This window comes from Ursus maritimus, unplaced genomic scaffold (genome assembly GCF_017311325.1).
Source record: "Ursus maritimus isolate PB19 unplaced genomic scaffold, ASM1731132v1 scaffold_28, whole genome shotgun sequence".
NCBI classification, from domain to species: domain Eukaryota; kingdom Metazoa; phylum Chordata; class Mammalia; order Carnivora; family Ursidae; genus Ursus; species Ursus maritimus.
Window position 1 is genome coordinate 35,066,746 of NW_024425341.1, and position 24,432 is coordinate 35,091,177.

A 24,432-nucleotide genomic window follows, 5' to 3' on the forward strand; every position below is an offset into this window, starting at 1 on the left:
AGTGACCCAAAAAAATTTTTTTAAAGTCACTGTCTTAAGGTCAGAGGAGTCAGAAGTATAATGTAAGTCACTGTATGACCAGGATGAATTCATTCTCTGCTGCCAATGAGAAAAATGTAAAAACATTTCTACACATGACTTTGTGATAGTGGTAAGGATTCTATATACATATATATACATATATAAATACTTAATATATAAATGTTTTGAAGTGGCCGTATGGATATTTACTATCACAGACAAACCTTGACCCTGACATTAACTTTGAAGAAGTTCATAATATAGAAATAAGTTTGCTTTCCCTTTAGAGTGGGGCTTAATGAATCTGTTACAGGAATACTGGGTCAAAAACACATTAAAGCAATCCAAAGTTACCAGTACCCAGTTTAAAATTAAAAAAAAGGCACTTCTGAGCACATAGTACATGCAACACGTTATGGGGACAGAGACGGCAACAGCACACAGTCAGGGGACCATAGTCTAGCTAGCAGTAGCAAAAATAAAAGCTAACCACCAAAAGACTTAAGTAACAAACCATGGATTCCAGAGACCATTTCTAGGGAATAACCTGGAACAAGCCAAAATGAAGAGGCTAAAACACAAAGAGCAGTGTGGGAAGCAGAAGGTACTCGCTCCATCACTGAGGCCACATGAATGCAGCACGTACTGTGTGCCAGGCCATGTGCCAGCGCCGAGACAAGAGATGGCGCCCTGTTCAAGGAGCCCTGGCGAGTGGGACAGGGCAGCAGGTGAAGGCCTCTGCTCCCTGGAGGGGCTATTACAGAAATAGGTACAAGATCCTGGGGGAAACACCTCACCTGGAGGCAGGAGATGAAAACGACAGACTAGAGCGGCCTTACAGAACAGATCGAAATGCAGTAGGAGCTGTACAGGATAGGAGTAAGCACATAGCAGGCACCCTGGGCTGGAGCTGGGGAAGAAGAGGCTTTACAATCAGGGAAAAGACAAGCGCACAAAGGCGTGCGGCTGTGAGAAAGGGGAGGGGGTCCTGGTTTTGCAGGAAGTTCAGCGTAACTTGAGGAGGGTCTACCCAGAGCCTGGCAGGGAGAGAGGCCGAAGGGCAGGCAGGAGCCGGGAGTGCAGGTGGGCCTCTCAGGCCTCCTTTAGAAGGGAAGCGTGGTCCCGTGAGAAAACACTTGCAAAGTGTCTCACAGAACACTGCTTCCTTGGGATGTTGCTGTTTATTTCTCAAAATACGGGTCTCATGGTCAAGTAGGTTTGAAAATGTTGGATCGGGCCCCATTAAACCTGTCTTTTGACCTCAGGAAATGTCAGAGCCCAGTAATGAGCTAATGTATGTGAGACTCTCCATAAAATCCAGGACATGCTGAAAACCTATTTGACCATGGAACCCGCTCTGCCCGGGGAGCAGCTAGAGGGGCTCATGTGCTTTGGGGCTCACTCTGGAGATGGTATGGGAGGAGACAGGGGGACGTGAACAGGTGGAAGGAGAAGGAAGATGAGAGCAAATACGACTTCCTCAAGAGAGACCGCTTGTTCTGAATGAAAATCGTTGAGCATTAGTCACACAAGTTCAGCAAATGCTTACTTGACACCTGTATACCCCTCTGGAAGCCTTCGTACAAGGTTGTGACATCATCGTAGAAACACACCAAAGGCTCATCACTATCCAGCAGTGGGGATCTCCGAGCACCATCGCTACCCTGTGGAAAGAGAAAGAAGCATGAGCCTGTTAGAGGAAAACGTTAAAAATAAAAAGGCTAACACGCATGCCCACCAGGCCCTCCACGAGGCCCCTGAAGGGGAGCTGCTCAGTACTTGTTGAGTGAACGGAAGTGCAGGATTTGCTAGGAGAACTCATTCGCCTGGGGTCAAGTGCAGGCTTCAGAAAATCAAGGCTAAGACCAAATGGCTGTCAGAGGGTCCCACCTCGGAGCAGGGGTCTGGCTGGATAAGGCTGAAGAGAGCAGGAGGCCTGGAAACCTGCGACCACCACACATGCCGTGAGCATCCTCAAACCTCTACCAACCACAGCACAGGAGACCGAGGGGGCGCCAGCTCTCACGGAAAGGACACATCACTCAGCACAACTTCCATCATGTTATGTATTTTCCTTTTGAGATTACGTCCACTGTTTTATCTCTGTGTCAACAGCAGTGTAACCTGTTAGGAACTTTGGATTCTTACCCAGCATCTAATGGTCACAATCACCAGCTACAAAGGTATGGGGTGCAGGGACATGTCTACACTGCTTTGATTCGCTGCGCTTAGAGGCGCACCAACTTGATACCACTGTGCATCCTTCTCTACGGGGTCTTCGCTGGTTGGTGAGAAAAGCGCACCTGCTACCCACAACTCCTAACTCGTAGCAGAGGCCATTGTAAGAGGTAGTAGCTTTCAGCCTGTGAGCTGCGCAGCCCTCTGGGGCCACAGAGATACCGAGGGTCCAGATATCCATAGACTTCCAGGCATTCTTTAGAAACTGATAAATAAAAGCTTAACTACTATGATGTCAGAGCCGACGATTTCTTTTTTCTTCCTCCCTTCCTTCCTTTCTTCTTCTTCTTCTTTTTTTTTTTTTTTAATCTCAGAGAGGGGTCTTCACATTTGCAATGGTCAGGAAACACTCTCTCAGGGAGACCAGACGAGGATACAAGAACTTCTGGTATGACAAGCAAGGACCATGCACAAGTGAGAGAGATCGTTTCTAGCGTGAGGTTTGAAGAAAGCAGACAGGAAAGCCTTCATGAAGAAGGAGCCAAGGGCTGGGTCTGAGACCGCAGAGACTGAGCAGAGGCAGAGCTGATGGAGACACAGATGCATTCCAGGGGAGGAACCAACACGGAGACCCTTTAAAGGTCATGACTGCCAGACAGATTTTGATGGATCCTTTTTCTTCTGCTGCTGCTTTTTGTTGTTGTTGTTGTTTATTTGTTGCTGTTGTTGTTTTTAGGATTTAGGAAGGATTCTTCATATCTCCTACAAGCTCTCCCCCCAACCAATTTATCATGTATATATTTCAAAAAAAGCAGCAGTAACAGAAGTGTATTAAGAAAAAAAAATGACTAGCCCTTATTATCAGTTCAATGAGTTCCTTGTAGACTTTTTTCTATGCTTTCCATTTATAGAAACTCTTTCACTATCTACTATGTACTAAATATGTGTTTGACACTTGATCTAAAGCTACTAATAGTTTTCTGGAATAAGGATCACCCAGTGGTATATTCTACTCAGCATCCCAGTCTTCTTTACATTGGCACACACTTTCTAATACCTACAGCCATGATTCCAAACAGAGTTATTAATTATAACACACTCCTTTATAAAGCAAAGAAGTTATTCTTTGTGTGTGTACAATGGTGGGGAAATCTCTGCTCTGTGGAATCATGCATTATTATTTCCTAGTCTCTGAGTCTGTTTGCTTGTCTGCAGAATGGGGATACCATGTGTCCACATTCAGGGTTATCTTTAGCTGAACAAAACTGGTCTTATGAAATAGGAGTATGTAGAATACTACTCAGACACCCTATAACATGCCCTAACTACGATGCCAGTCCTGCTGAGCCTGTATCTTTTCTTCAACAAATACTCGGATTAAAATTCAGAAGCAATTTTGTGGCTTTTAGCACTGGAAGCCTTTTCAATCCAGGAAGCCACCCACCAAAAAGAGCCAGGGCATCACGGCTAAGGTAGGAGAAAAAGGAGCAAGGGATGGAGTGACAGAAAATGGGAAAGAAAAAAAAGCTAAGAAAAGAGGTGTGCCTGGTAGAGAGGAGCGGACGGCTGCAAGTAACTGCCTCCGCCCCCAGCCCAGCCCAGCGCACTCTGCCTATCAAGCCTGGCCAGGAGGCACAGGCAGCCTGGTAGCCCAGACAGGTCCTCAGGACCTCAGCTTAGGATGGGGCCTCCTACACCTCTTGTCCTGACATTCGTTCATGCGTAGCTTCACTCAGCCGTTTCTCTGCAAAAGCATCACTGCCCTCCCCAAGCATTCCACTGAGAACTCCTACAGCTGTCAAAGGGGCAGAGGGGAATCAGGTGAATAAGACACGGAGCTTTTTCCAAAGGAACCTGAGTCTTATCCTTACATCCCCAGAGGGGCTCCACGGAGCACTGGCTGAGCAAAGAGCAAGCAGGAAGTCAGAATGAACAGACAGGAGTAGCCTGGAATCTTCGGAGCACAGGCTCGTCCTCAAGACGAGGTCCGCAAAGGAAGGTCTGGGGAACACCAGGGCCTTCTAATGAAAGCAAATCAGCTCGCCCTTCAGCAGATGTACTGAATCAGAAACTCTGGGGGAGTGACCCAGCAGCTGTAGCAAGCCCTCCAGGGGATTCTGGGGCATGCGGAAGTGAGAACCACTCGCCTGGAGAGAAGTAGTGAAAATCGGAATAATGCTTCAAAAGAAATCTACAAGAAGCGGGTAAGCAACATGAAGAATGGGTGGAGGGGAAAGGGACTCCAGAAAAATGTACTCATGAGGGCCTGGGTGAGGGCAGTGGCAAGTGAGAATGGGAAGAAGGGTGACAGCAGAAGTAGGAAGGGTTAATGAAGGGGATCTGGCCAGTCACTGGGTCTAAGGAAGGAGATCTAAAAACGGTAGTTCCATTTAATCAAAAATAGAAGACCGGACATGGGGGCCAGGTTTGAGAAGAGAGTCAGTTTAGCTTTGGATATATGGAGACCATATCCCTTTCAAGATAGTAGTTCAACCTCCCAATTCCTATTTTGAGAATCGCTGCTCTAGAGTATAATTTTATAACAAACTTTTGGTTAAATAATTCTATAATTAAGGTTAATTTTTGGGTGGTATACAATCCTCAAAACTTTGAGAAACATGGAGGTAAACAGCCAAATCCAAGCTAAAGAAGTTAATTATATCCCTAACAGCCATCAACTTGACAAAGTAACCTGAAGACAAGATATTTATTATTATTCTAATTAGCAATTAGAATACTTAGCAAAGGTGTGAAGATGAAGCAATAACTGAGCTCTATGCCAAAAAGGCACCCATTTAAGGCATAGGTGAAACTGGGCAAAAAGTCACGCTGTCACTTACTTGTAATATACTCTGTAATTTCAAGAGAGGAGTCTGAGTGAAAGGGGAGCAGGGGTGGGGGGGGCCCACTAAGCAAAGATTTGTGCTTTGAAATTTGTTGCTCTTTGATGTGCATATGTCCTATTCTTCTTGAACAAAAATGTTATTTGTAAACACTGGGTGTTAGCAACCTTAATTATACCTACAAAGGGGAGGGACTGCACTCCGAGTGTCAGGAATCACAGCTCGCACAACTGAGTTCAAATGTCTATATATGCTACAAACTTGAGCCATTTCAAAAGGAGGGTATTTCATTACAGGGTCATACAAGTACATGTCACTATTTCTAGGAACATCTACTTAAATGAAAAAAAATACTTCTGGAATTCTGAGTCAAACACACGACAGTCACATCAGTGGTCCTGAGTCCATTCTGCAACATCTGTATAAGCTAAGGTTCCTCTTGAGGTCAGTCTCCCCACGTGGGCTGAATTAGGAAATGAAAGTTCAAGTTCCACGCGGGACCAGTAAGGGCAAGACCACAGTGGACATCTGCGTATCTGTGGTTCCCAAGACCAGAACCTTTGCCAATACCGGCCCTTGCTCCCGCTTTCTGAAAGTTCATTTTATGACACGGGACTTTTACAAAAGACCCACATCAGTACCTGTTCTCACTAACTGGAAGAAATCTGGAGAGGAGTTTCGCATTTATCCAAAAAGGAGTTTTGTGTTTATGTTGGTCTTTTGTAAAAGGGAAGTGGCATAACTTGAACTCTTGGAAAGTGGGGGACACTCTTGCTTTATGCCATTGAGGCTTACAAAAGCTTTCACAGGGGCGCGCTACTTTTGGATAGCAGAGGAAACCTGTATTTGACAAAAAGGACTCTTGATGTGAGAGTCCTTTTGCGCATGCTCCTATTTAAATGCAAAAAGGGAATTACATCCTTGAGGATTTCTGGGCGATAGAAAGACCCAGGGGGCACCTGGGTGGCACAGCGGTTGGGCGGCTGCCTTCGGCTCAGGGTATGATCCTGGTGTTACGGGATCGAGCCCCACATCAGGCTCCTCCGCTATGAGCCTGCTTCTTCCTCTCCCACTCCTCCTGCTTGTGTTCCCTCTCTCGCTGGCTGTCTCTCTCTGTCAAATAAATAAATAAAATCTTTAAAAAAAAAAAAAAAAAAAGACAGACAGACCCAGGCTTTATAAACTGGTCTCATTCATCTCAATCTAGAAAATGGGTATCTGCAGGCCAAGACATTCAAGTTCCCCTTGTGTCACTACTGTTTACTCTCGCTAAGGGGGGAGAGGCAGGAAGAGGAAGGGAGACGAGAGGGAAGGAGAACTGTGTAGCTTGAAAGGAAACTGTTGACAACGCAGCTGGATTTTAGTGTTAAATCCATCTCCAGGGGGAAAAGCAGCAGGTAGAATCACAGCCCTGGGGGCATAGTTTTTTGTGTTGCTTTTTGGGGATTGTTGTTGGGTTTTTTTGTTTTATTTTGCTTTTTTTTTTTTTCCTGTTGCCAATAGCCTCCATGTGAAATACTCTTCCCAGCACTTACATTTTTACATGCAACTTACCCTGCCCAGAACCACCACTGTCTGCTTTTCGGGCACAAAAACCACTCTTCCATCCAGTGACCTCTTAGAGAGACTCTCTGGCCATCGAGTCTCATTTCCAGCAACACTAGATCTTTGCTATATTGAACCAGGGCCTTTAAAGGCCTGTCAGTCAGTGACCTTCCCAAACATACTTCCTGAACGCTAACAGACAGGACGTCCAAAACACACTTAGACTCCCCATGATATGATAAACTGTCTATGTCCCAGCATAACGGGGAACCCTCAGGCTCACTGCTCACGCTCACCACTGACCTCGCTGACTTCCTGAGATCCTTTATGCCCAGAGAGGAAAGAAAGGGCAGAACCCTCACGTCACCATCAGTGTGGGTTCTGTCATCTGAGTGCAGGAACAATGGAGGCTAAGTGAATATTTCCTGAGCGCCTGCTACATGCCAGCCGCTCTGCAGGTGAGAAAACAGCCCCAGAGGGAGGCTTTGGCAAGACATCTAAAATGTCCTGGACCCAGCTCCATGGACACCCAGTACGGTAAGAGGTTTCTGTGGATCGCGAGCAGGTTCAAATTCACCCACACGCTGCTCGTCTCCATCTTCGAAGAGCCAGGCCCAGATGACCAGTGGCCGACGCGCTTTTTTGGTTCCTCAACACTTTCCCTTCATCCCCAGAAGGACTTCCATTTCACCCTCGAGTTTCCTACTTCCTGAGCCCCCGCTCTCCCAAGAGGAGGATGTGTGCCTCAGTGGGGGGCAGGGGCTGGCACAGTACTTAGAAACTCTAGTTCTGTGCAGCCAAGCACATTTCAGTGTCATCACCAGGGGAAGTCTCACCAACCACAGAAGGGAAAATAGCACCCTCCCACCTCCGTGAGAGGGAAGAAAGTCTGGAGGCACCAAATCCAAATCCCCACAAACACACGTTGTTCCAGCAAAACAAAACTGCCCGCGGCATCTCTACGTGCCTGCCGTCTAGAATACGCGAGACTGCCCGCGGCATCTCTACGTGCCTGCCGTCTAGAATATGCGAGACGCTCTGCTCCACTTCCGACTATTCTAAAGGGAACCAGCGTCTATCTCTCATCCACGGCTGGCCTTCTAGACATGAATGTGAGAAGGAGGGATTTTTGTCGAGAGCCTCAGAAAGTTTACATTCGTCATTTTTCATTTGGCACGAGTTGACCCTGCCTGTGGGAGGAGGCTATTTTTAAATTTAAATAAATATTCCAGCACACACTTCTGTCATTTATGAAAACACACACTCCCTGCTTAATGAAGCTCTGAGAGGCAGCGTCCTTTGTACAAAATCACACTGCATTGTCAGACCTGCTCTACCGTATTCCTATTCAGTGAACGTATTAAGCTTTTACTGCCCGGTTAAATGGAACCCAGAAATAAATTTTTCTAAAACAATCATCTTTCTTTCTTTGAATTCCTAAAGGCAGCTACTTAATACGTCTGTGGCCTGGTCTTGGCACGGAGATCAGAAACGGCCTTCAGTTCCGTCATGCCCGCCCTTCGCTTTGCAGCCCACTCATCCCCCCACCGCTGCCCCATGACCAGCACCACCTCATTCAAAACCCTGGTCACTTTCAGTGAGTAGAGGAGCTAAAACCACAGGGAAGCTCAGTTAAGTTTCTGACAATATGAGTCTAGTTAAGAAAAAGTAATTAGCAAGGTGTTTCATACTTTGTTATGAAGAAGCCTGTAGTCTTAGGAGAGGTGCTAAAGTTACCGCAAAGTAGGAAAATGCTGATGTTTGCACACCCCCAGAATAATACGTCTAAACAAAAACACCCCCCCCAAATACGTGCTCTCCATCCAGTCCCACTGCCCCGACTGCTAGGACCACTTGCTGAAAATGCCCTCAGATGCCGTAACGCTTCAGAAAAACCTGTTTGAAAGCTCTGAGCACCACAGCAGCCAAGCTGCTATGGATAAAATTAAAAAGGCAAATTGTGTACATCTTTGTTTGACCACAAAATAATTGACGTACAATTATTTTACAGTCAGACCAGGGAAGCATGGGCAGTGGGCGAGTACTGACCAGAAACCTGCAATTGCAAATGGCAAGTAAATGAAGGTTAATGCCCCCAAATGGGAATTTACACAAGTACTATTGACAGGTATGAAGCCAGGAGATTCTCCGAAAGTCCCACCCATACTTCCAGTCAACCATTCCAAGTCTTCCCAGGGATGAGAATTCTGTTTTTATTTATGTTTTCTACTTACAAATGACTGCAGAAACAACTGGACTGTTCCTAATATTCCTCCTTTCCTCTTCATGCTCCCCGCTACCTCCCACCGGCTTCAAATTCGTGAGTCTAACACCCCCTCTTGCAGGTGCTCTGCCACAGACCGCCAGGTGGGCGGCCATGGTTCCACCATCCAAATGCACCTGCCTTTCCCAGAAAACATCTCTTTCTGCTCTGCCCTGGCAGCTCCCATGCGGACCCTCTCTGCGCCTCTGCCTTATGGCGATGTTTGCCCCTTCCCTGCTGGACACAGTGCCCCCACTCAGAACCAGCCCCAGCCATTCAAGTCCAGCGCATTGCCATTCTTTGCCTTTTGTTTTTTTCAGCTTTACTGAGGTGTCATTGATAAAACCATGAGGCCCCTAGAGTGTACCTAGAGTGTACGTCTACACTGTGAAAAGATTCTCACCATGGAGTCATTAACACTCCATCACCTCACAGATTTACATTTTCTTCTTCAGTGAAAACACTTCAGTCCTACTCTCTTAGCGAATTTCAACTGTACAGTGCAGTGTTCTCAACCACGGTCGCCATGTTCCAGGTGAGCGCCTCAGACCTTGCTCAGCTGGCAGCTGACAGTTTAGGCCCTTTTCTCCCTATACTCCCACCCCCAGCCCCGGGCAACCACCCTTCTCCTCACTGCTTCTATGAGTCAGCTTCTCTGGGTCATTTTCACTCTTTGAATTGCCAATGTCATTACCCCAGAGGCAGGCAGTTTGTCTGTGCAAGTCCTATGTGAGTCTTTGTCAAAACTTAAAACCACGCTATCTATTCAGTGTTGCTTCCACAGGCCAGAGATATTCCATTTAGTTTGCCCCTTTCAGAGTTCTTAGCAGAGAGTGAACCAGAGCTCCAGCTTCAGGGCATGAGAACAAGTGGCTTTAAGGACACTCCTCGCCCTCTGCCAGGGACAGACGGAGTCCTTGGCGGTACTGCCCTCCGACCAGCAAGCTGCATGAGGCCAGCAGCCTCTTCTTCCCCGGGACGGGGCACACATTGCTTGGCCGATGCGCAAGTGCTTCTGAATGGATGCCTGTCAGATAATTACTCTGTGACTCACGGAGGATTAAATCCAGAGTGTCACCTCCACCATATGAGACCGTCTGGAGCACAAGACTAAAACGCTACAGCAAGCTGCTAACCATATATAGCCCACCATGTGGACGGGTCAATCTCAAGCTTTCATGCCGAAGAGCCAGCCAGCGAGCATGCGCCTGAATGTCATTAGATCACCTGGTGTGAAAGTCATCCAACTTAGACAAGATGAGTGATATCCAAAGAACCGGTTCTGCATCTTGAAAGATATGAACCCACACTGGAACCAAGGAGCTGTAACTAACAAGTTTAAACAGTGAATCTGCTATAGACTAATTGGTTTAGTTGCCAGAGGTAAATTTGAAACGAAGTTGTGATATTCTCAAAATGAAGTCTCAAAAAGACTGTGGGCTTATTGGTATAAAAAAGTTTTTTGGGGGGCACCTGAGGGCTCAGTTGGTTAAGCATCTGCCTTCAGCTCAGGTCATGATCTCTGCATCCAGGGATGGAGTCCCGCATCGGGCTCCCTGCTCAGCGGGGAGTGTGCTTCTCCCTCTCCCTCTGCCCCTCCCTCTGGCTTGTGCACTCGCTCGCATAAATAAATAAAATCTTAAAAAAAAAAGCTCTTTGCATCCTACAATTTACTCCCTTCTCTAATATTTAAAAGCAAAGCAAATAACTTGGGTTTTCATTTTAATACATTACAGTCTAACAGTAGTTACCCGAAATCTCTCCATCCTAATTTGACAAGTAAGCCATCTCAAGGCCTATAGGACATCTCTCACCAGTTAAAGGAATTCTCATATTCTTTCTACTCCCTCCTTCAGCAATTACAATGATTCCCTTTTATACTTTGGAATGGTTTGTTGCCTGAATCCCTTAAACTCTGGTAGGTGGGCCTATGATCCCATCAGCACCAAGTTTTGCTCTGACCCCATCCATGTCCAACCTGGTGCAGGGGCAGAGGAGGAGGGGAGGCAGAAGCTCATCAGAAATACACTTGTGTTCCTGCAGCCCGGGTTCAGACAGCTCCATGCCCCCGGCCCCGGGCCTCACTCCCACCCCATCCGTGACATCCTTGACAGTATCTGATCCCACACCCAACCTCACCCTCTGCCGGAAGCTCAGACTCCAGTCTTCTATTACCTGTTCCTTCTCTTCCTTCCATTCCATCACTGCCTGCAGACTCATTTGCCATTGTGCAATGCCCATTTTCAGAAGAGGTTGCTCCTGCGTTCAAAGGTCTAGCCACTGGCTCTTCAAATTCATCTAGACAGGGGCACCTGGGTGACTCAGTCAGTTAAGCGTCTGCCTTCACCTCAGGTCATGATCCCTGGGTCCTGGGATCGAGCCCCTCATTGGGCCAGAGCAGGGAGCCTGCTTCTACCTCTCCCTCTGTCTGCCGCTCCCCCTGCTTGTGCATTCTCTCTCTCTGTCAAATAAATAAATAAAATCTTTAAAACAATCTAGACAGACCCCAACTTTCCTTATTATCCTTATTTATCCTCCTCCTCCTGCCCCTGAAAAGCCCTAGTTATAATATGTAACTTTCAATTACTGTAATGAAAGCAGAGTAACAGAGCTCTCAATATTCCACTAACTGTACGATACAATTTTGCCTCTTTGGATTCAGCTGTTTTCTTGTATATAAAACATGATGTTTAAAAGAGGAGGCCTTGGGGCGCCTGGGTGGCACAGCGGTTAAGCATCTGCCTTCGGTTCAGGGCGTGATCCCGGCGTCCTGGGATCGAGCCCCACATCAGGCTCCTCTGCTATGAGCCTGCTTCTTCCTCTCCCACTCCCCCTGCTTGTGTTCCCTCTCTCGCTGGCTGTCTCTATCTCTGTCAAATAAATAAATAAAATCTTTAAAAAACAAAAAAAAGAGGAGGCCTTTACAGAGAAGAAAACGAACATTTCCTGAACACTCAGTATGGGCCGACTGGACACTCTGCAAATGTCTCTGCAGTCCTCTTAACGTCCATGAGGGGGGGCAGGTACTGTCGCTCCTGTTTTCCAGGAAGCTGAAGGTCAGGAAAGTCAGGGGAACCTGCCCAAAGTGGCCTGGTCTAAGCAGAGGAGCCAGGCCCAGCCTCCGCCACATCCTCGGCCTCCCTGGTCCCTTCCAGCACCATCACGCTCTCCTCTGTCCCTTAGCTGCAACCACTACAGCCCGGGCCCTCACGGGTGCCGAAGGGTTTCTAGTCACTGAGGCGAAGGTCATCTTCACCAGAGAACACGGGGATCTTGGCCAACAGGCAGAGGCAAGGAAACATGCACGTCACTTGTGAAAGTGATTATAGGCCACACGGACACAGAAAACCTCGCTTCCCTCCACAGATCAGAGGTATGGGGCAGCAGCAGAAAAATTCTGTGGCAGATGGAAATTCCTCCCCGACACACAGGGAAAGGCAGCCCTTCGGGTCCTGCTACTGCAGGCAGGTGTCAGCTGCCACCACAGACGCGGGGGCACAGCCCTCTAAACATGGTCCAGATCAAACCACGGTTGAAAGTTAAGAAAGGCTTGTTGGCTATGATCCAGCCATTGCACTACTGGGTATCTACCCCAAAGATACAGACGTAGTGAAGAGAAGGGCCATATGCACCCCAATGTTCACAGCAGCATTGTCCACAATAGATAAACCGTGGAAGGAGCCGAGATGCCCTTCAACAGATGAATGGATTAAGAAGACGTGGTCCATATATACAACGGAATATTACTCAGCTACCAGAAAGAACGATTTCACAACATTTGCAGCAACATGGACAGGACTGGAGGAGATTATGCTAAGTGAAATAAGTCAAGCAGAGAAACACAATTATCATATGGTTTCACTCATTTACGGAACATAAGAAGTAGGAAGATCGGTAGGAGAAGGAAGGGAAGAATGAAGGGGGGGTAAACAGAGGAGGGAATGAACCATGAGAGACTGGGGACTCTGGGAAACAAACTGAGGGCTTCAGAGGGGAGGGGGTGGGGGAATGGGATAGGCTGGTGATGGGTAGTAAGGAGGGCACGTATTGCATGGAGCACTGGGTGATATACGTAAACAATGAATCACGGAACACTGCATCAAAAACTAAGGATGTACTATATGCTGACTAACATAACATAATAAAAAATTATTAAAAAAAAAAAAGAAAGAAAGAAAGGCTTGTTGGATTCTGTTCCAAACTCTGGCTTCTCTGTCCTGTTCCACAGCCTATGTCCTCACTGCCTACATGGGGCTACAGCTCGAGTGCTAACATCCTCTTTATCACCTTGACTTTTTTTTTTTTTTTTTTTAGATTATATTTATTCCTTTGAGAGAGTGAGAGAGGGAGAAAGAAAGAGCACAAGAGCAGGGTGAGGGGCAGAGGGAGAGGGAGAAGCTGACTCCCTGCTGAGCAGGGAGCCCGATGCAGGGCTCGATCCCAGGACTCCCCAGATTATGACCTGAGCCGCAGGCAGACGCTTCACCAGCTGAGCCACTCAGGCATCCCTATGACCCTGACTTTTAAAAGGAAATGTCAGAAGCTCCAACTTATCAGGAACCTCTGTGCTGCCACTTTAAGAAGGTGTAGCTTGGAATCAGCCGGTGTGGGTAGTAATGAGATGCAGCAAAACCGAGAAGTGCAGATTCCTCTCCTGTTAATATCCAGGTAAGGTTTATGGGAAGAGGAGGGTAAAAATCTGGATGCAAAATGGGGGCAGGGGGCGGGGGATCAGGGTGTATGGTGCTTACTTGTTTTCAAAGTAGGAACAAAACAGCAATATTTTATTCTGGCAATCAGTTGCTCCGACTGTGCCAGACATGCAGGCTCTCTGTGAATACGTAAGGAAATGAATTAAGTGCTTCTTTCTGCCATAGCCGTATGACCACGCTAGCTATATAAAAGCATCTATAATTACCGAGCATCAGAACTCAAAGCTCATCTTAAATTCAATATTTTAAGTTCTTTTTTAGACATGCAAAGCAAATTTTGTATCTATTCCTAAGACCTACAAGTTCTGAGAATCAGAGGTAAATCCACTTCTACGAGTGAAGAGAAAAATCAGGAAGCCTCTATACGAGGTAGTGGAATTAGAGATTTTAATTTTCTTTCTGCTTATCGGTAATTCTTAAACTGTTCCACACAGGACATGCATGCTTCTTTTCCTAAGTCTCACAATGACTTCATGCTAGGCTGGAGCTTAAAAGGCACACTGTAAGTGCCTCCACATTTCTCATACAATACGAATTAGGCATTTACAGTTACTGCTGAATTATAAATATCTTAAATCTGCACTTGCCAAGTACTCTTTTCATAGTGATAGCAATGCTACTATGAGACACCAGGCCCTCCTCCAGAAGAAAAGGAATGTCAAAAACCTCACACACATCTATTAGAAAAACTGAATTCTACTGCTTCTTGGTTTGTGATGAGCTGAAGTAAAAAATTATTAAGTCACATTTACCTTCTAAATAAGGTATAAAACCAACTTTCCTTGGCAATAATTCAGTCATTCTATTTTTACATTTTGGCACGAATTAGACTGACATATCTTCCATATATTTTAAAAGTTTCAAATTAATGAATCCAAGCAATTGTCTAAAGGAAAGCAAAGAACTAAAACCCTATAAATAACAAAAAGGTACTCATCGGTGGGCGCCTGGGTGGCACAGCGGTTAAGCGTCTGCCTTCGGCTCAGGGCGTGATCCCGGTGTTACGCGATCGAGCCCCACGTCAGGCTCCTCCACTATGAGCCTGCTTCTTCTTCTCCCACTCCCCCTGCTTGTGTTCCCTCTCTCGCTGGCTGTCTCTATCTCTGTCAAATAAATAAATAAAATCTTAAAAAAAAAAAAAAAAAGGTACTCATCGGGCCAAGGCTCCCTTTGAAAGGGCATCTCTCCTGCTCATGGCCATCAGCCTGGGGAGTGGTACAGGATAGGGAAGAAGAAACATCATATGCGTTGAAAGTTATAAATACTGAAATCGATTCCACCTTGGGTAGGGGAAAGCGAGAGACTACAACGCAGAGAGTAGGCCAAGAGTCCCCGCATCAGTGAGAACCTGGCTGCTTCATCTTTTCAAGGCCTCACGTTTTGTACTAAAGAGATTCAGAAGGGAAGGAAGGCAGAGCAGAAGCATTAAGAAAGAATCTTTCTCAAAAGGGGACTTTAGCGTTCGCTGGGCCATCCCACCCATTCGGCCCTAATTAGGGAACACACGCTCTGGTTTCATTTTCGTGATGACAACAAGGCGGCCTGTAGTTTGCCCAAGTTCTCTACAACCATGGTGCTCCACGACTCAGCGTCTGATACCTCCCGAATGCCCTTGGCTTGTTCACGTCCTGCCTGAAATTCTGTGGCCACGTTCCTAGCCCGTGTCCTGCCCAGTTCCTAGCCTCACCTTTTCCAAGGTGAAATCTCAGAGCCCCTTTCAAAAGCTGCGCGATGTGTTCTAAGTAGAGGTATACCACAGATGAGAATCCTTCCTTCTGGAATGTTTGTTCGACAACTCTCTTCTCGGCTGGAACGTAAGCCCTTCGGGAGCAGGGACTCTATGCCTGTCCTTTCCCGCTCACAGAATACTCCGGGCCTACTGCAGTGCCTCGTACAGGGTAGAAACTCAACAGGATTTGTGCAATGAACCTCTATGTGACTACAGGGAGATACCCCACCAACACCACCTCTTTTGTCCCTCTGTCCTGTATTTTGGCCCCTACCCTCCATCTATTACCCTGTTGACCCACGTTGGTGTGTTGAGCACATTTTGGCTTACAAAGTGCCCTTGCAAGCAAATATCTGATGGTGACTGATCTGGACCAGTACAGCACTCAATGGGGAGTCTGGGGAAACGCAGGGAAAACGCACCCGGCAGGGAGGCCAGCCCCTCCACTTACCGCCACCTCCACAGACTGCATGGAGAGGTCGCATGGCGGCTTCAGGGCTTTGGGCCTCGTGGCGTACCAGAAGGTGGTGAGGGCTGCAAAAGCTCCAAAGCCCATGAGCGTGTTGGTCGGCAGGGTGCGGACGTACTGTCGGAAGTCAGCCAGCTCTGGCATTCGAAAATACCGGAACAGCTCGTGGGCTTGCATTGTCCCGCGCTGGTGGTTCCCTAAGCTGAATTCTGTCAAGAGAGAAAAAATGTCACATTCCTCCCAGGAAGGCAAGGCTTGTCTCCGGAATTCCCAAAGGCCAACCAGCCAACTTGATGCCTCGCTGACCCATCAAGGCATTAAACCCACAGTCTAACGGTCCATCCAGCTCTTTCCTTGGCTGTCAAATCTCATTTCTCTAAAAACACTTTAGAAATTCATTTTATGTCTGCCAGTTTTGAGTCGAGCTTCCATTCCCCACATTAAAAAGGTTTTACTCACGAAGAATTCTTGCCACAACATGCTCAAGTGGTATAAGTCACCACCTCCTTCCCTGACACCGTCTCTGTCCTCTTGCACCTGATTCCACTCAGCTCACATTATCACGGCTAATGAGAGCAAAGGAGGAGAGGCACAAAGAAGCCCACACCCCCTACCGGCCGTCCGCTCCCACTTCTTCCCACACATCTCAGAACTAGCTCCCGATGGGTAAAGGTAAAACACACCAACCTAAATTTCACCGTGCCTCTCGCCTTCCCCATACTCTATACCACAAAAGCAGCAATACAAATGTAGGGGAACTGTACTTTGTATTCTGATCCGTTTCTTTTATATTCCTTGAGATAGTATAGTTAAAATAGAATAATGATAAAAGGGTGCACATAAACTTTAAACCAACCACCAAATATCTAGGGAGAGATTGCAGCGTAGTATTTGACCAAAAGTATAGAATGGTATTTAAGATCCCAGATTCGAGAGCCAAATCCCGTCTTCCCAGCTTATTAGCTGTAGGACTGGGGACACATTACTTCACCTCCCTGAGACTTGTTTCCCTCAGTATAAATGGAAGCTGAAAATAGTAGCGATCCCGTGGGGCTTTTAGAATGACTAAATGATTTACACGGAAAGCTTAGAATGGCATGGGGCACCAGAAACTGCTCGATACATTCTAGGTACCATTATTATTTCGTCTACCAAGACTCTGTGATTAGTCCTGCGTGCAGAACAATCAGGGACAGAGTTAATGAAAAACAATGCTTGACCCACCACAAAGAGTTTACAGACAAAATTAAGACGTCAAACACACAAAAGAAAACTATTTGAAAAGCCTCGCCCTGGATATTATAGACAACTTATATATACATCAATATAAAAAGTGGGCAGTACAGACAATAAATAAGAATAATTCTTATGAGAGAATCATTGACGAGTAAATGCCCTAAAGCACGTTCGGCAGTAAAGCGAAGGACGTAACAGTAAATGCTCTGAAGGCTTTCCTCGTCCACCCGGTGCTAACATTTTAGCTGTCCTTTAGAAGGTATTTGTGATCTACTTCTTACATGTTCTTTCAAATAGCTAGGTCACAAAGCTGAAGGATTTCCTTTTTTCTAATACAGAAATCTTTACATTTCAATTCATACTATCGTAATTTTTTTTTGTGGAGTAGCAGAGGATCTGTTGTTTTCACCAGCCTCCAATCCTGCAGCATATCTGCTCAGCTCAGGCAGTCTTGTGCTGCAACAGCTCTGTGTAGGTGTGTACACACACACACACACACACACACCCCACACAGAGGAAATTTCCAGGTTTTACATAACAATCGAGAAGGAACAGAGAAGCAAGATTTCTTCAGGTCATAATTGTGGAGAGAGAGCTCCAGGACTTACAAAGCCACTCACCATCTGTGCCACCCCGAGCTGACTGCTGGGTGACACGCCACTGCAGAGCAGAAGAGGTGGCGAGGGTGGGGGAGGGGTGGGGGGCTCTGCAGGAGCTCAGCTGCCGCTTACCCGACCTGCCAAGGTCTCTCAGGGCATTAGTCACATGCCGAGTCCTGCGATGCTGCCCACTGGGCTAAAGGTAACTAGCAGACAAAATTCATACTTGACTTCCCGGGAGAAGAGAGGGTGGAGGATGGGCCAATGAGCAGCTGGGAGCAGAGTCACCCCACTGCCCCACCCATGGGCAGGGACAGGCATCAGTGTCACTGCCAGGGCTAGATCTGAAAACAGACACTGTTTTCTTTCTGCTCAGCTTCCTAATAAGAAGAGACAAAGGACATATTTTTAAAAACCAGTGAAATACACGATCGGATGTTGGGTGGTTATGTCGAACCAACATGAGACAGACCAAGAAAGAAACAGATTGTCCGGAGTATACTCCCAGCAGATTTATTCTAGGTGAATGCATAGGAATTGAGCTACTCTGATTGGTGCCCATCACAGAGCACGCAGTGTGTGCCCGGCCCTGTGCCGGCAGCCGGGAGGAAGGGGCTGATGACCTGGTGCAGGCTCTCCGTGGGCTAACCGGCTGCTGGGGAAGGCACAAAATGAAGCAAGCCATGTCTGCAAGGTGTGAGAAGCGTTACCACCAGTGGGAGCTGGGGACGAGGCAAGGCCTCTGTGAGGAGGGCACGCATACACAGAGACCATGAGGATAAGCAGACAAATCGAGTCCGGCTCCTGTTGGCACCGAACGGTCAGGTTTCATAAACAGCACAGCTACCCTGTGAACTCGGAGCAACCTGACGAGTACAGTGTGCAAACCTGCCTCCCCCTCCAATCACCTTCCAGCCGTCTTCATACCCACGGCTCCCCAAATCTGAATAGACTCCCCCCCACCCCCGCCACACACACACACACACAACCCCTGCCCTTGTCTCTTCTCTCCCACGGGTTCCTGAGTTGATTTCCATAAAACCTAGATTGCGTGAATTTGCAGGGGCTGTTCAACAGAATCCCATCCCTGTGTGAGAATATGAAATAATTCCCCCCAAATGCAGTCCTAAGCTGGTGATTTTTTTTCTATTTTAAGCATCAGCAGTAGCCAAGCTGCAGACAGCATTAGACTAAGAAAGAAAAAAAAAAAAGTCTACTTCTAGAGAGAAGACATAAACTAAGAAACTAAAAAACTAAGAAAGAAAACTTGAAAAAAATAAAAGCTTCAGAAAGTTACTGATTTAATAGCACCCATGCAAGAACATTTAATCAGACACAAGCCTGTAATGCTAAGGGTTTAAATCCAGCTACATTCTTATCTTTCGTGGGTAATGACAAGGTATAGCGGTTTAATTCATGCCTCCCAGCTGGCAGCCAGGTGACGGGCTGCAGACCACCTTCGCCGAACCAACGGGTTAATGCCGTGCACAGGACAACTGCAGTCCCTTCAATGAAGAACTAGGACAGATCCTTCTTCCAGATTCACGTGAAGAACAACTCTTAAACGTGAATGGAAAGCATTATAAATCTTCTCCCTCCTATGGAACTTCTATTAAGGAAAAAGTGCTTGGGGCATTTAGAAATGGAGGCAGACCCAATTCAAAGAAAATCGGCCACAATAAATAGCCTCTCAATGCCGCAGGTGAATATAAACACCATGCTTCAAGACAGTCCCCTAACAGGTCTCGAAGAAGAATCAAGACTCGTACTTGCCAACAAATGATTGAAAACCAGACAGATTTTATTCTTATTCCAATAGTGTTCTCGTTGGAATATTTTAAAAATTCTTTCCAAAGCAAATTTCCACATCGTCCTCCCAGACGTTTGCAGGCCAGGTAAATAACAATGCTGCTGTTTGCTAAGAATATGATTCAATCAGCTTAAAGGCTTAAGCAGTCAGTGTTTCTCCCTCAAGAACGCACGAGCCTATTGGCAGCCAGCGTCTCCTTCCCTGGCAGCTACTCCCGCATACCCTTCTTCCTCACACCTACGAAAGGTGGGTTTGCTCACTTGGGTCCTGGAGTCTAAAACCACAGAACGACAGAGGACACAGTGACAGTGGTCAGGGAAGCATGGTGCACGTCCGGGGCAAAGAACCGGAGCAAAGAGCGCAGACCTGGGCAGAAATAGATAGATGAGGCCAAGTGATAGAAACTGGATCACATGACTGTCAGAAAACAGAAATCCTGGGACTTATTAACCCAAACTTTGGGAAGCCTAGCTAGCAGCCCAACAAACGCAGAGTAAATGTTTCGGAAAGTCTTTCACATCCTGTGTCACACTGTATCACGATACAAAACGATCATAAGGAAGCTGAGGCTGGAGATCTAAGAGGCTTCCCCGAGGTGTGGCCCAAGACGGGGACACCGACCTGACTCTCAAGTCATGCTTTTTCCTCTAGGGGAACGATTCCTAACCTCTGCTTTGGGAACCCGCACGTACTGCTTTGCATGGGGGGCTCGCAAGTCCCCTGCAGCCCACCCCGGCTCAGGAACTGCGAGCGCAGTGTCCTTCGCGCACTCACTTTCCATGGCAGGATGAGAGCTTAGCATGTGAACTCCATGTGAACACTCCGTGTCTTACATAACTGCTAGCGTTTGCCCCATCACCCTGGACTCCAAACATATGGGTCCAAGGCCACCCGGACACAAAGGTTCACCTCTTACCATTTTGTTTACACAAGGAAAAAGTGCTTTGGGGTAAAGGTGACTCACAAGGGCATCATTCTCTAAGGACACAGGGACATGGGCGCATGTGCAGACACACACACACACACACACACACAGCTCCTGTGATTCCGCAGACGTATACTTACATCAGCATTTTGTTTTCTTCCTATCATTTACGAACGAAAAAAATGGGTGATCTGGACGTGTCTCCCCTTCTAAAGTTCCTCAAGCTTCCATTCAGCTGAATAATCGCGGTTTGATGGAATACTTCACTAGGAATGCAGCCTTCAAGCAAACCCACATAAATGGCACCCCTGCCCCGGCAGCAGCGAATGAAGAAATCTGGACATCTCTCCTTAAAAGCAGCGAGCCAAGCTGGCAAGACGCTGCCATTCCTTGCTCCACCTACTCCCCTTGTACAATAGGCCATTTACAGAAGGCTGAAACTGCCCCTTTGTCCTGCGCTGGCTGGGCAGAGCTCGGCCTCCGGGACGAACAAGAGGGCAGCAGCCAGACCGTGTGCTGTTCTTTCAGCATGCCACTCCAAAACCGTTGGATTCGTGATCCTTAACCCTGGCTGGCAAATTACCTAAGGCTAGATTTGCTTAAGCCATCCCCTCTCGAACCAAAAGAGCAGCCGGGCTCTCCCTGAAGAGGGATGTAGGGATGCCAGGGTCCACCAGTCAGAGAGGAACAACAGAAGTCGCTGTCCAAACCCCATGCTATACAGGAACTCCTGACCACGGTCACTGCCCTTGGACCATCTTCCCATTCTGAGCATGAAAAGGAGAAAGACCATCCAGGAAACTTCGGGATCCCACACAGCAGTGGGCAAGTACTTCCATAGGGAATTAATTACTCCCTTCCACTGCCTGGAGTGTTTCCTCCCAACTAAGTATAGTAAACCTTAGCGCAGTTCATTTCCATTAAAGCGATTCTCTGGATCATCAATTCAATTTCCAAGAAGATTTTAAAAGGAGAAATGAGGTAGAGATGCTCTGCTTTTAGAAACCTGAATTTATTGAAATATTCAAGTCAAGTTGAAAATTCTCTACTAAACCACTCCCTGCCCATCTCCCCAAAGTCAGAAAGAGTAGGACATAATGCTTTTAAAGCATCAAGCTTGACTAATCTGTGACCAGTAAGAATAGGGCGATACCTCACCTGTTCATATTGGCCACCAAGCCACAACTTCCACATATGCCCCCAGTACTAGATTCCAATCATAATGTGTCCAACTTGAACAGATCAACTTTTAGGGTTAGAAGAAATGGTCCAATGTCTACTTGTAATAGTTTCTGTACTCAGTAAGCTACATATATATTTCAGTCACACGGCAAAAAAAGTTACTTGAAAAGTGTGTGCTTTTTCCCTATTTATATTTTACTGATATTTTATTAAAATTCTTTGAACATGATTCTTCAAACAGGATCTTCAAACATGCTTCTTCAAACAGGATTTTGTGGGGCCACATGTGTGGCGACCACTGAACAAATTCTTCCATGTCACAGGAACACATTTGTATAATGTTAGGACAGTTTAAAAAATGTGTCTGATGGGTCCATATTCATATAACTCGACCTCATACTTGATTGCTTTTTAAAACTGACTTTTAAAAGCTTTTGACAGTAATACCCAATGTTTGCCTTTGTAAGGTCAAGCCTCCAGAAATAACAACCCAGCTAGTGTTACATTTCTCTGGCTTATGAAATCAGTGAGGGGGGCTTTGTGAGGACCCAAGACTACGACTGGCAGAGGTGGTCTCAGGAAAGGGGCCTTCTCTGCCTGATGGGTGTTCAAACTGAAGTGACCAACAGGATGCCCCACAAAATGAGAGCCTTGGTGACAGAGAGGACACCTCACAAAATGGAAGCCTGGGGGACACGTGATGACTGACAGAGTTTGGGGGAAACCCTCACTCTCTCTTGGGGCATGTACATTATTTACTCTTCACATGTAGTCCAAACTGTGAAAAAGTTGTGGACCCCATTCGTGAGGCTTGGAAGTCAAAGACGTAACACAAATATATATACAGCATAGTGAAACCAAGGCCGCAGTGAGTGCAGATGAGGAAAGAGGTCACACGCCCTCAAGGAGGGGCCGCCTGTGGAAGGCACAAGGGGGGCTGGTCCTCAAGGGATGAGGGTGGTCTCAGAACATTAGCTCTGCTTCAGGGTGTGCGGACCAACGGGACGGGACGTCTAGAAGCAACTCCCTGGCTCAGCTCTAGGACTTCCGGCAAGTTAATCTGGACGGAGTGACAGGATTAAATCGGGTTCAGGAGAAGGGAAGGAAGACAGTCCAGGAAAATCAGTCTGAAATGATTTCTTTAGGAGCCGCTGTGCTAAGCAATTACAAACATGACTAAATGCAATCCTCACCACAGTCCTCGCCGCAGGGACATGTTATTAGCTTCGGTTCAAAGACAGGACACCGTGCCCGGGAAAAGGTCAATGTCCTGCCCCAGCTCCATGCGAGAACGGGACTAAACGCCGGGGCTGAAGGCAAAGCCTGTGGACCTTCAAAGGCACGTGCTGCCACCGGGATGACAGCCATGACACACATGGCTTTGAGAAGCCAGGATCTGAATCCCAATGCTCATCAACAGATAGAAGGACACCCAAAATGTGGTACCAGCAGACGATGGAGTATTATTCAGCCTTTTAAAAAAAAGAAATTTCTGACATGCGCCATAACATAGATGAACCTCGAAAACAGGGTACATGTTCTAGGGACTTTGACGCAAATTCGTAGAGACAGAAATAGAGGTGGGAGGGGAAAGGGGAGTTATTGCTTCACGGGTACAGAGTTTGTGTTTGGGATGATGAAAAATTCTGGAACTCCACAGCGCTAATGATTAGACAATATTGAGAACATACTTGATGCCAATGAATTGTATGCTTAAAAATGGTTAAAAGGGTAAATTCTGCGTTATGCCTATTTTACAATAAGAAGTTTAAGCTCTGCCCTTCCTTGGAAGCCACCAGAAAGTCTTTCCTATGTCTCCATGCCCGCTCTGCATCCCCCTCCCTTGCCGTCTCCTTCACCTACAGCCCCTTCCCTGGTCCTGTTTTAAGATGTCCAGCCCTACCCAAATAGGCCACTTTCTCTCATCAATTCATGATTACACGACCTCCTCCTCAGTCAGAGTCAGAAGCAGTCAGTCCTCCTCTGAATTCCAGGAGTATGGTCCTCGCAGCCTGTGTGCGATCCTTAGCACCTCCTACTTTTTGCTTGTGGGGAGTGTATGCGCCTCTCTCTTTCGGGGTGAGGGCCTCTGTCCATCTGACTTTATGTGCCCCTGACGCCCTGCCCAGGACAGGTGCTTCATTAACCGTTCCTGAGTTACGAAGAAGCCTCTGTGATTCCAACCAATTCTCTGCTACAGGCCCCAGGACGGTGTATTTATAGAGCAACGATTCTCCAAAGAGAAAGGAGGCATTCAAAGTATTTCTAAACTTGAGCGTTCTGCCTCCATACCCGCCACTGCGGTGGTGGCTGCTGCTGCCCTGAGCCCGTGTGCTCGAAGGGAGTAAGCACCACCTCCCAGGTGACGTGGACGGGGGCAGAAAAGGTGGAAAACCACTGATTCAAAGCTACATAAAACTACTCTCCTGCCCATCTTCCCATGAGGTTTTTCAATTCTCAGACTGTTACACTTATGTATGTCACCTCAGGGTCAACAAAGGACAAGGGTCCTCTCCTCTCCTTAGCAGACATCTAGACATATATTCAGACAGGAGACTGTGGGTCACTTTTTGAAAGATCAAGGTTGCCCATAAGGAAGGGACGAGAGCAAACAAATACCTTTCTTAAGTAGAACTGCAAAGTCAGGAGAAGGCTGGAATCCAGAGCGCGACACCAGGCTGGCATCCAGCTTCTGTAAGCAAGTCTTCTATGACAGAAAAGAGAAGCCTTGAAACCAGAGAAACCTCTCAGAAGCTGCTGGGGAGCAATGGCAGGACTGCAGCGAGGAGAGCCCTTGCAAGCGCCCAGGGCCCCAGGTGGGTGGCCATCTGAGATGTAAGGAATGCTGCAAGCAGGACCTGCCCAGCATTCTCCAGAGGAGAGGGGAAGAAAGCCAACAAGTTCTCCTTCCATCACCCTT

The 24,432-nt window shown here is 47.0% G+C and overlaps 1 protein-coding gene across 1 annotated transcript in view; it reads right to left on the reverse strand.

The window, feature by feature from the left end:
- Nucleotides 1-17,783, reverse strand: part of ACSL1 (acyl-CoA synthetase long chain family member 1) — a 46,041-nt gene extending 28,258 nt beyond the window's left edge. The window contains exons 1-3 of the mRNA XM_040643409.1: nucleotides 17,617-17,783; nucleotides 15,743-15,969; nucleotides 1,571-1,685 (exon numbers count right to left, since the gene is read on the reverse strand). Of these exons, the coding sequence (XP_040499343.1) occupies nucleotides 1,571-1,685; nucleotides 15,743-15,937 (310 nt within the window). The 5' untranslated portion in view covers nucleotides 15,938-15,969; nucleotides 17,617-17,783. The remainder of the gene's footprint in view (nucleotides 1-1,570; nucleotides 1,686-15,742; nucleotides 15,970-17,616) is intronic.
- Between the last annotated feature and the right edge of the window lie 6,649 nt (nucleotides 17,784-24,432).